The sequence below is a fragment of the Lepidochelys kempii genome, chromosome 1, assembly GCF_965140285.1.
Source record: "Lepidochelys kempii isolate rLepKem1 chromosome 1, rLepKem1.hap1, whole genome shotgun sequence".
NCBI lineage: Eukaryota > Metazoa > Chordata > Testudines > Cheloniidae > Lepidochelys > Lepidochelys kempii.
The window spans coordinates 111735859-111748916 of NC_136380.1; the positions used below are offsets into that span (position 1 = coordinate 111735859).

Here is a 13058-nt window from a genome sequence, read left to right on the forward strand (position 1 = left end):
CTCCTCTTAATGGTAAAACACTGAAAGCCCAAGTTGGGGGCGGGGGTCTAGTAGCAAGTGACACCATCACCTGACCCTGTAGTGTCAAAGGAGCAACGCTGAGAGCTTCTCAGGAAGGCGGGAGATGAGTATCTTTCAAGTCTTATTGTTCTTCCTAATGTTTACCTACTGTCTGGTGGATGTTCTCCCAAATAGACACACACTTGTAATTGTTACATAGTCAATATTCCTAACTTCAGATACAGAAATGATACATGTATACAAATTGGATAATCACATTCAGTAAATCATAAACTTTCCAGTGATACCTTACATGTCCCATCTTGCATAAAACATACCTTAGTTATACCATATTCATATCACAACAATATTTCTATGAAGAATATCATAGAATCATAGAAGGTTAGGGTTGGAAGGGACCTCGGGAGTCTCATCTAGTCCAACCCCCAACCTGCTCAAAGCAGGACAAATCCCCAATTTTTGGCCTAGATCCTTAAATGGTCCCCTCAAGGATTGAACTCAAAACCCTGGGTCTAGCAGGCCAAGGCTCAAACCACTGAGCTATCCCTCCCCCCTATGGGGTGTAATGTAATATGGGGTGTAATGTCACACACAGTTTCACCAAAACTCTTCACATCCTGCCTCGAAATGGTAAGATGGTGGATGAACTGGAAGGGTGGAATCAGTGTCAACAGAGAGCAGTTAAACCACCTCAGATTTGTGGATGATATTGTGTTGATTGCCAAAAACACTATCAAACTACAGAAAATGCTACGAGAAGTCAACACAAAAAGCAGCCAAGTTGAACTGAAAATGAACCGCTCTAAAACAAAATTTATGCAGTCTGATGCCTTGCCAAAAGCTCAAATAATAGTCAAGGGAGAACAAATAGAAGAAGTTGAGTAATACATCTGTTTGGGGTCAAGAAATTAACATGCGCCACGATCAGGAAGCCGAACTCTCACAAAGAAAGAAAGCTGATTTGGCATTCATTCAGTTCTGTCAAGGATGTCCTCCAAGGAAATATCAATAAGGCAACACACGCCAACCTCTTCAACTCAACAATACTGCTGGCAGTGTTGTACGGCAGTAAAACATGGGCTCTGACAAAGATAGAGGAGCAACAACTGGCTGTCACAGAGAGGGTGATGGAAAGAAGGATTCTGGGGATTTCAATCCACGACAGAGTCCTCAATGAAGTGATCAGACAGCAGAGTGGGGTGCAAGACGTTACTGTTGAAAGCAAGTGCGGTAAAATGAAATGGGCTGGGCATATAGCTAAGTTCACTGACAATCAGTGGACTGTAGCAGTCCCATGGGAACTGAAACCACGACTCGGCCGACCTCCAAAGAGGTGGGAAGATTTTATTGTGAAAAGGCATGGCTGCACATAGAGAAGAAAGACCAGGATAAAAGAAGAATGGAAGACGTGTAGTGATCAGTGCAATCTATATGAGGACTGAAGGACCAATTCGTCAAGGTGATTTTGAACAGCCTTGCTACCCTGATAGTTATTTACAACTTTTTATTAATTCTAATCTCCACGACACTAACCAGTCCCCAGACATTGGCCAGGACTTGCCTCCAACTGTTAGGCCACATGTTCGCAACAATGTTTATCATCAAATATACCAGGCTGCACATGCGATGCCTGCAAGGCTGACGCCGAACTGTGTGTGTTCCACACAAACACAGTATAAACATTTGTCTTGTGATGCCAACCAAAGTAAAAAAAACAAAAAAAACCACCTCTCTACATTGGTGGACACAACCAAACAATGTTTGCGCAGGAGTCCCCTTTGTACAGAACCTTCCAGCAATGATAATCACAACGGATGCTTCCCTGCTAGTTTGGGGGCACACCTGCGCAATCACAGGGTCCAAGGCTGCTGGTCCCCATTGGAATCCACTCTACATATAAACCTACTGGAACTACGGGCAGTTCACAGTGTATGCTCTCACTTCCTACCCATGATCAAGGACAGAGCCATAAAGATTCTCTCAGAAATATTGCTTGCATATTTTATATAAACCGACAAGAGGGGGCACGGTCATACTCCCTATGCACAGAAGCCATAGAAGTATGGAATTGGTGCATTAGCCACATCATCATTATCTCTGCCTCCTACCTACCAGGATGCCAAAACACCATTGTAGATGCACTAAGCAGAAAATTTTCCCAGAACCATGAGTAAGAAATGAATGCTGGAGTACTACAGAGCATGTTCAAACAATGGGGGTTCCCAACTATAGACCTTTTTGCGACAACCGAAAATGCCAAGTGCCTACACTACTACTCCAGAGCGAGATTGGGACCCTCTTCTCTGGGTGATGCTTTTCTCCTCAAATGGGATGCACCTCTATTGTACATCTTTTCTCTGACCCTTCTTCTATCCTGGGTCATACACGAGATCAGGACAGACAACTCCAGAGTTGTCTTCATAGCCCCCATGTGGCCCAGACAAATGTGGTTTCCTTACCTTCTAAAGATGGCTGTGTGCCCACCACGCACTCTTCCTTTTCTGCCACATCTCCTTTCTCAGGATGCAGTTCAGGTCCACTGCCCAAACCTGGCAAGACTTCACCTCAAGGTGTGGCTACTCCATGGCTCTGAGAAACCAAAGTGACCTGTTCAGATGAAAGAAAAGGAGGACTTGTGGCACCTTAGAGACTAACAAATTTATTTGAGCATAAGCTTTCATGAGCTACAGCTCACTTCATTGGATGCATTCAGTGCAATCACAGCATTTCACCACAAGGTGGATGAGTTCTCGATCTTCGCTCACCCGACCACCATGCATTTTTCTCAAGGGCCTTTGTAAACTTTTTTCTACTGAATGCATCCGATGATGTGAGCTGTAGTTCACGAAAGCTTATGCTTAAATAAATTTGTTAGTCTCTAAGGTGCCACAAGTCCTCCTCTTCTTTTTGCGGATACAGACTAACATGGCTGCTACTCTGAAACCTGTTCAGGTGAAGTAAGTTAAACAGTTATAGACCAACTACACGACATATATACCTGCACAAATGGAGGCAATTCAATACATGGGGCCAAAATAGACAAGTCATGGCAGTTTCCTATTGTCTACCACTGGTACTGGACTGGGTATTGGAACTTAAGAAATCAGGTCTTTCCATGAGCTCAGTCAGAGTACACCTCGCAGCAATCACAGCATTTCACTACAAGGTGGATGAGTTCTTGATCTTCGCTCACCTGACCACCATGCATTTTCTCAAGGGCCTTTGTAAACTTTACCCCGAAATATGAGCCTCTACTCCCATCATAGGACCACAATCTGATATTACGAACCCTTGCTGGGACCCCCTTTGAACCACTAGCGACATGTTCACTTCTCTGCTTCTTGATGAAGGTGGCCTTCCTCGTCGCTGTCACATCTGCCAGAAAAGTGGGGAAGCAGGGGGCTCTCATGGCATACCCTGCCCCACACAACATTTTTCAAAAACAAATTTACTTTAAGACCACATCCCAAGTTCTTACTAAAAGTTGCATCCTCATTCAATCTGAATCAGCCCATTCATCTCCCATCGTTCTTTCCAAAACCCCAGGAGAATAAATGAGAAGCAGTGCTCCCCACTCTGAATGTCCAAAGGGTACTAGCTTTTTATATTGAAAGAACCAAGGCTTTCAGAAAATCACCAAAATTATTTCTTTCCATCACAGAACAATATAAGGGAGACGCCATATCTAAACAGAGACTGTCTATGTGGATCTCCAGCTGCACTGACTTTTGTCCTCAACAGCAGCTGCAACCCCCACAGGGGACCCGTACACATTTGACTAGAGCACCATCTGCCTCGATAGCCCTCTTCAACAATGTCCACATTATGGACATCTGCAAAGCAGCAACCTGTATATGGCACCTGCCCATATATTCACACAACATTATGCCATAGAACAGCATTCATCATTAGATTGCTTTATTCGGACTTAATTTTATCATCTGCCATGACTACAACTCCGAAGGCCCTCCATTCCACTGAGAGGCACTGCTCTACAGTCCCCTAAAGTGGAGTACCCATGGGGACACTCGTTATGCCATAGAACAGCATTCATCATTAGACGCTTCGAAGAAGAAGAGGTTACTCACTCTTTTCAATAACTGAGGTTCTTCAAGATGGTTGTCCCTGTGGGTGCTCCACTACCCTCCCTCCTCCCTTCTACTTTGGAGTTTTTTCACACCAGAGACTCTGTGGTAGAGAGGGAACTGAGGAGGGTTGATCGCACGGTGCTATGTAACCACCTGAGGTGGCACTGCTATTACAAATCCCCGATTTTACAAGTGCAGGTGCGTGCAGTCACCTAAAGTGGAGCACCCACAGGGACAACCATCTTCAAGAACCTCAGTTAGTGCACAGGATGAGTAACCTTCTCTTCACTGAAGCAGGGATTGGAACCTGAATTTCCCATATCCCAGGACAGTGCCCTCCCCACTAGGCTACAGAGCCAGTCTCTCTCTCTCACCTAATGAATATTTAATTATATGAAGTAGAACAGCTTCAACAGGAGAGATAGACCTTGTAGCCTAATCTACAATTAATGTTATGCATTAATTATATGGATTGCTTAAGAACTCCCAGTTATCACTTTGAGGGTTGACAGGTTCTTATCTAAAGATCAGGCCCAGTATTATTCAAATTATTATATAGTTGGCAACCCCGATGTGTACAGTTGGAACACTCTCACTATAGGAACTTTTCTGTATTTTTACAAATGGTTTATTAATACATTTAGCACAGTCACAAACACTGCAGCTCAGTAAGGTAGATGAGACACTATAGAATGTACATCTGCACATCCATATACTCACACCATCCCTTGCAGAACAATCTGAAATGTTAGCCATCATCTTCCTCATCACGGTCACCTTCCCCCTCATCACCAGTGGCCAGCATTCTGGCACATCCCAAAGGCTACAGCTTTCTCCTACTACCCATAGGCTGGGATGCAACTTTTGTAATATGTTACGCTGATGCCACTGTCTGATGCATATTTAGTAGGGGTTTCTCCCCTGTTCCTTTTTTGTATTTCCTTACCTTACTAATGTTGGATTGTCCTTCTCCTACATGTTAGTATATTAATGATCTCAACTTACTATCATATATGTCAATTCGTTGCCATGGGCCTCTTGTGGTTAGGTATCTGCAGATGTAGCTCATTTGCTGCTGCTGCTGCTATGTACATCAATTTGTCTCTTTGACATTCTTGTGGTTGGACTCATGTTCCTGTGGTTGGACATTCCCCTTAAACACTATATTTTCAGCTTCTCTATATTTGGGGTTTTGCATTGGGCCTTTTATCTATGCCAAAGTTCATAGGCCTCAAGCCTTATTTATGCTAACTATGCTCACTGCTGTGTCTTACAGGATACAGGCCTGTGGGCAAAAGTTCTGGAACTACGGGTACTGGGAGGGCTGCCATACCCCCTGGCTTGAAGTGGTTTCCATTATATACAGGGTTTACAGTTTGGTTCAATAACTCTCAGCACCCCCACTATACAAATTGTTCCAGCACCCCTGCCTGTTAGGTTCCTTGCATTACTGCTGAATCGAATAAAGGCAGACTATAATGAAGGCAAGACAGTGATTTATAATAAATTCAAGCTAGCCCTATGGGCTACCATCCCCACCCACCCAATACTCCTTAGCTCAGTGATCAGGACACTCACCTGGGAAGTGGGTGACCATCATTCAAATCCCTGCTCCAAATCAGACAAAGTGGGGTTTTGAATCCTGGTGTCCCACATCCTGGCTGAGTGCTTTACCCACTGGGCTACAGGGCATAAGGGGGGCACCAACACCTCTCCCTCTCTTCCCCTGCAGTGTTGGACCTCACAGGTGAGATAGGCAGGGGAATGCCTATATTATTAATCCTGCTGGGACTTAGGTGTGAGCTAGTTTTGGGCATCAGGACTTAGCTCTATTGATGTCCATCTGCAGAAATTTAGGCCCTATGGGGACTTTATCAGTGGAAACATAGGCACCTAGGGCATTTAGATGTGCGCAGAGTTAGGTGTCAACTGAATGGAGTGTTCTGAGAATCTAGATTTTGGACTTTGCTGCCTAAAGTGGCAGGTGCCTAAATCCCTTTCTGGATCTAGTCCATAGACACTTGTCAGTACTGAGCATAATTCTTCTTTACAAAAGAAATTGTAGCTGCCATAATGTTATAATTGTATTGATTATTTCATAGAGCCCCACATACCCTCTATTCTGTCTTTAACTGCATATATATCACTACATTAAAGTTGGTTTATTCTTATTTTAGGACTTGATAATCTGCTTGATGAAAACAGAATATCAGATCTCACCCAGACATACCAGCTCTTCAGCCGGGTAAAAGGTGGGCAGCAGATCCTGTTGCAAAACTGGAGTGAATACATCAAGGTATTTCAAACTTTATTGCATCTTACTGTCCTCATATTTATGCTGTTCACAGTGGAGTGACTGCTTGGCTTTTAAAAACAAGTAATGAGAAGCAATAAAACACTCAACTGATTCATGAAAATTATAGTTTAAGCAGGTATGTGGGTTTTTTATTTGTTTTGTTACGGCACCCATTTTGTTCAGCAATATTCTGAAAGCTCATGTGATGAGAAACCACAGTGAATACACATTTCGATTTAAAATCATATTTAGGAACTGTTTACTTTACAGGACTGAACAGTGCAAACAGGTTTTTTAAAATCAGAACTGCATATGATTTGAGAAGATGTTGGGCAGGAAAGTTGGCTACGTTTGGTTCAAAATAAATAGTTCTCATTTCCTCCTGGCACTCCAGTCACACTCCTTTGAAACTACTGGAACATCAGATCTCGGCTGATACTTCCAGCAGCACTGCAGATTTGTTATGCTATAAATAACTGCTGCTTGTTATAACAGTTAACCGGCTAAAGGTTTTTTTTTTTAAATTATTATTTTGAAAGTGAGAAGAATTCTCTCTCAAAAATCTATTCTGGTGGCACTTAGAGGTCTCATCTCCATTGCGCTAGACATTGTACAAACATACAACAGTTTACTCATCCTGAAGAACTTGCAGTCTAGCACACATGGAGATGCTTTCAAATTGTAACCTTAAGCGGGGGCTGACTGTATGATGAGAAAACATTGCAGTGAAACTCCTGGAATCATGTGTCTTACGTTGTGAGGTAGTATTACGGGAGGCACATCAGAAACATTATACGCTTGGTTTCCCAAATGCTAGTCATATCATTGGTTGTAACCACTCAACTACTGCTTCCAAGATAAAAGAGAGACTGATGGGCATTTGAGACTGTGTAGTCCAAGATATAGTGAGAGAAAATCCTATGTAAATAGGATGACCTGATGCCCCTGAAAAGTTGATACATCCCAGATTTTAGGACTAGACTCCCTTTTCTGGTCAAGTTTTAATTAACTTGTACATTTCCCAGTTTTGAGGACTCCTGGAGGTGGAGTTCAGGGAGCCACGAACACCAGGAGGAAACTGGTCAGAAGCGCTGGTGAATAGGTGGGGGAGGGGTCAGGTCACTGGGAAGGTTTGACAACTTTGGAGAGGGTGAGTCCTTGGGGTATGAGAGCATATAGGGCAAATTAAGGCACCTGGGATCAAATCCCTGCTCTGCCATAGACCCTCTCTGACCTTGGGCAAGTTACTTAGCCTCTCTGTGTCTCAGATCCCCATCTATAAAATGGGGATGGTACTTCTCTGCCACTTTGGGTGTTGTGCGGATAAGTACATTAAGGATTGTAAATTGCTCAGATACTATAGTAATGGGGGCCATATGAGTATGTAGACATTAGGAGCCAGGGGTTGGATTCAGGCAGGATCCAGGCAGTGCATCAAGTATCATATCTATGAATTATTGCTCTGGCTAGTTAAATGTTAAGAGGGAAGTCTGAATTGTCTTGCCTTCTTTGGTTTTTCAGCTGTTACAGTGGCTAAGATAGAAGCGAATGGAAAAATATGCTGCCTCTGTGCGGTTGTCCCAGTTTTTCCACTATGGAAATCTGGTCACTCTCCTTGTAACAAATATCGGATACTAATATTCTTAAGCCATCTTAAATAGCAGGTCAATCAAACACTGTTGTGTAGACTGTCTGATTCAGTAGACAAATAGTGTTACAATTCCATTGGAGAGCTGGGCATAAGTAGAAACAAGATAAGATTAAAAGATGATAAAGCAAGAATTTTGTCTTTACAAGTCAATAGCTTCCCCCCCACAACCAAACCTTGTGATGGCTGTTTTTCCACTTTTGTAGCCCTTGTTGACATTAGAATCCTGGAGTGACCAGAAGCAGCTAAATCATATCCAGTTATTTCTGCAAATAAACAGTTCAGTGGGTTTAAAAAAAAGAGTCATACAAAGTTTTTCATTATGCTGAACATTCTTACTACACTTTTTTCCACGTACTCTTTTATATAAATCATGTATTTAACTGTAAACTTGTGTGTGTACAACCATGTCTAATACTTAATTTTTGTTTAGCTTCTGTTTTAAATGTAAGTGATCTCTCAAACATTGCTGTTTGAAATCCATTAATGTGTGTTCGGATTTTTTTGGTTTTGTGTTTAAATTTCAATGCATCTCATCATTTTTGAACAGCTTTAAGATTTCAATTATTGTTAAGCACCTCTATGATAAATTTTTCCAATTGCTAAATTTCATAAGGGTGTATGTGTCTGTGGGGGGAGATAGGTAGCAATGAAGTATTTGATTATCAAAAGTGTTTGTTTTTACAGAACTTTGGGACAACTATAGTGGTTAATCCTGAAAAGGACAAGGATATGGTGCAAGAGCTACTAGATTTTAAGGATAAAGTGGACCATATCATAGAAGCGTGCTTTCAGAAAAATGAGAAATTTATAAACTTGATGAAGGAATCCTTTGAAACATTTATCAACAAGAGACCAAATAAGCCTGCAGAATTGATAGGTACAAAATACTTTTCTGTAAAATATTTTTAAAACCTCTAGAAAGCATAATAATATAAAGCATACTGAGTATGCTAGTATAATTGCAATGCAATGCATAGCCCACTGGAAGAATTGCTTTTGGGATACCAGGCAAAAATTAGTCTGGATATGTCATGGGATCCAGGTAAAAGTCTGGATGTGTTTGTCAGGTGTATGCTCAGTCACGTGAAGGAGCATGTTAATTCCTGCTATTGCTGCACCCCTATTTGCTTACACGGTGACTGATGAGGACAGTTGCTTAAAAACCCATATGGCTAACTTCCTAAAGCAGAGTAAGTTGCTAAGGGGGAAGAGTAGCTATTAGAAAAAGAAATTTAACTATTTCTTCAGAATAGAATAGTGGGTATGTCTTATGGATGAGGCTTATACTGGTGTTAAAACCTCAGTTTTCCATACAGTCTGACGGTCAATGCTAAGAAAAACATGCCTAAGAAGGAAGAAGTAGTGGGGTGTTTTGGTTGGCTGGTTGTTTTTCCCCTAAACTAAACTCAGGAGAACACCCCATTTTAATAACATTCAGTTAAAGGAAGACTGAATTATAAAGAAGAAAATTGTTCAGGACCTCAGAAGTCAGGAAAGGAAAGCTTAATCATTTAGTGTACATTACACAAAGAATATTTAAAATGTTTCAGAATAAGTAATATGGGGACAGATCCACAGGTGGTGTAAATTATCATAGCTCGGAGTTTGAAGTCAGTGGAGCTACTACAATTTACATTAGCTGAGGATCTGCCTCTTAGTTTCTGTCCTTATCATATTCTTTTGCTTTTGGCTGCTAACTTGAAAAATGGCTTTCTAAAAAATACCCTTTTGTAGGAAAGGTGACTGAATACTATTTGACATGTGCAAAGCAGTGATATGGGCTTATTGCCACTTGTGGGTACTGTATCCTCAGCTGTTACAATGGCTTCCTTCTCATCCCACTGACACGTAACCTAGTAAGACCCAGAGTAGGGATATTCATACGGCTTTCTATCCCTTTAATTAAAATTCATGGCATAATTGTATTTTTTTCTACCATTATCAAGCTACTAACTTGAAAGCATCGCTTCTGTTTAAGTTTTGGTGAGAGCCAGAGGGCATGGTAAAGGTCTACAAAAATAGTCATCTGTGTGTTTATTTTTGTTTTTCATATAATACATTCATATGCATTGCATAATTCCAAAACATTGTCTATCAACAAGTAATATTCTTGTAGTGAACGTAACATGAAGATTCTAGTGTTTTAGTACATTAATTTTAAAGCTTATTTGTTGTATTAATCTTTATCTTGGTCAGTTCCTTTTCCACTAATAACGTAATACTTGAGTATAATTCCACTGACTTTGGAGGAGGGAAAACTGATTACAAAACAGAACGTTTTGAATTTCACCAATGTTTTAATATCTAGTAATATTAGAAATGGAAACATTGCAGTAATTTTAGAGGGATTTTTATTTTAAGTGCCTCAATTTTTTTATTTATTTGTAGCAAAACATGTGGATTCAAAGTTAAGAGCTGGAAATAAAGAAGCAACAGATGAAGAGCTGGAAAGAATCCTTGACAAAATCATGATAATATTCAGATTCATTCATGGTAAGAAATGTTTAAGGTGTAAGAAGGGTTTAAAATTGATGTGATTTAAAATATGATCTTCAGTGCTACTGCTAGAATTGCTAATTGATTTAATACAGCAGTGACAAACTTGTTACATGTTTGAATCTATAAACTGGGACTACAAAAGTAGAGACTGATGTCAGTGGGAGTTCTGCACAAAGACCAAAGGATAAATGTGGCCTCTGACCAGGAAGCTGGGAGGGTCACTCATAGGATTTTTCTCTCCTTGTGGTTTTCCTCCTGGATAGAGTATGTGGGAGCCCAGCGAATAGTGGCTAATCCTTTTCCTTTTCCTCAATCCCTGAGTGACCCTCCAGTCGTTGGGGGTTTACACCCCAGTAACAAAGAGGAAACCATTTAAACCTCAGTCATACTACAGGACCTCTTAGCAGATGTCTCAGGATACTTCCAAAGGAAGTGTGATGGGGCAAGGCCAGATGGCTATAGAAAAGTAGTGGGAGACAGATATATTAGTCCCAGGCTAAACAAATCCCTGTTACCAGGATAAGTAAACGGCAGCTGCGCCAGGTCAATTCAGACACCTGGGGCCAATTAAGATTTCTCCAGAAGGCAGGGAGAATGCTAGGTTGATTGGGACACCTGAAGCCAATTAGGGGCTGGCTGAAACCAGTTAAAAGCCTCCCAGTTAGTCAGTTGGGTGCATGTGTCAGAAGCTGTAGGAGGAAGCCACGCTGTTGGAGAAACTAAGCAGTACAAACTCTATCAGGTGCAAGGAAGGAAGCCCTGAGGTAACGGTGAAGGGGCTATTGAGTGGGGGCTGCTGTGGGGAGGTGGCCCAGGGAATTGTACACATTCTATTTCCAAAAAGTCAGCTACCATAGCTGCTACTATTAGGGTCCCTGGGTAGAAGCCCGGAGTAGAGGGTGGGCCCAGGCTCCCCCCTCTCCTCCCCTCCCCAATTAATCACTGAGGCTGGGAGACCACAAAGACGGTGCAAGGGGGGGTGGCTTCTCCGCACCTCCCTTGCTGGCCTATGATGAAAATGGCTCAGTAGGCTGTGACCCTTGCCTCTAGAGAGAGAAGGGCTACGTGGAGGGTCACAGTGAGCCTCTGAGGCTAGCGAAATCTGCCAGGAAGTGCGGGACCCACTGAGACAAGGGCAGAGCTTTGTCACAGAAGGTTTAAACCTCCTAGAAATGTCATCAGTTGCATTCATCAATGATAGGCCTTTCTCACCAGACCACTGCAGCTTTGAAGCAGTTGTTTTGACTACTCCATTGAGGACGGTACACCGACTATATCTCTCCTCCCTCCCTTTGGATACCAGCGCGCGCGCGCTCTCTCTCTCTCTCTCTCTCACAGTGCTTGGAAGCAGATCACATCATACAAGTGGGTGTACAGCTGTAAAAGAGGAATACTTCACCCAGTTCAGCTCCTTCCTCTTCCCTAGTCCACCTTCCCTGTTTTTTAAGGACCCATTTCACAAGACTCTATTGATTCCGGAAGTGCAGTCTTTTTGGAGCTGGGAGCAGAGAGGAAGTTCCTTACCAGTATAAGGTTTCTATTTCCAGTACTTCCCGATTCCCCCCAAATCTTGTGGTCTTTGTCCCATTCTAGACCTCAGAAAACTAAACCGCTTCATCAGTAAGATCAAGTTCAGGATGGTCACCCTTGCTTCTGTTATCCCTTCCCTAGAGATTGGTATACTGCCCTTGATTTGCATGATGCTTACTTTCATGTGGCAATACATCCTGGCCACAAAAAGATTCTTCGGTTCATAGCAAGCAACAACAACTGCCTTTACACGTCGCTTCCCTTTGTGTTATCTTCGACCCCAAGAATCTTTGCCAAGTGCATGATAGCGGTGGTAGCCCCCCTGCACTGCGTAGATGTTCAGATATTTCCTTACCTGGACAATTGGCTAGTTCGGGGAAGATCAAGTACCCATGTCCAACGCAGTATCTTTGTCATCAGACCACTGCTCTCTGGTCCAGGCCTGAAATTTAATATAGACAAATTGAAGTTATAACCACACAGTGAATAACTTTTCATAGGGGCAGTACTTGACGCCATAACCACTGTGGGTTACCTTCCTGAGGACAGGATTCAGTCCATAGTTTTTTGGTCCTAAAATCTCACATCCAACTCAAAGACAAGTTTATTTCTGCTTACAACTATTGGGGTATGTGGCCTCATGCACATATGTGATTCTGCATTGCCAGATCTCACCTCCACTGTCTGCAAGCCTGGCTTTCCTCAGCATACTGACTGAGTGGCATTCACTTGTTGATTTGCGTACCTGCATAAGAGCTTCAGTCCCTGGACTACTGGATGGACCCTCTGAACGTCTTAAATGGGGTTCTCTTTTTGCCACCAGAACAGACTATGACTCTGGTAACAGATGCATCCACCAAAGGCTGGGAGGGTCATCTCGGTCAACTCCAGGCACAAGTTCTTTGGTAACCTCAGGAGGTCTCACTCCACATAAAAGTGTTAGCTCTGTGCTATTCATCAAGCCTGCAAGACG

At 42.4% G+C, this 13058-nt stretch overlaps 1 protein-coding gene across 3 annotated transcripts in view; it reads left to right on the forward strand.

Moving 5' to 3' along the window:
• The window catches only part of CUL4A (cullin 4A), an 84387-nt gene that overhangs the window by 46102 nt on the left and 25227 nt on the right, over positions 1-13058 (forward strand). For all 3 annotated transcript variants that reach the window (XM_073350371.2, XM_073350381.2, XM_073350390.2), the window contains 3 exons: positions 6287-6405; positions 8741-8933; positions 10445-10549. In XM_073350371.2, coding sequence (XP_073206472.1) covers positions 6287-6405; positions 8741-8933; positions 10445-10549 — 417 coding nt within the window. The remainder of the gene's footprint in view (positions 1-6286; positions 6406-8740; positions 8934-10444; positions 10550-13058) is intronic.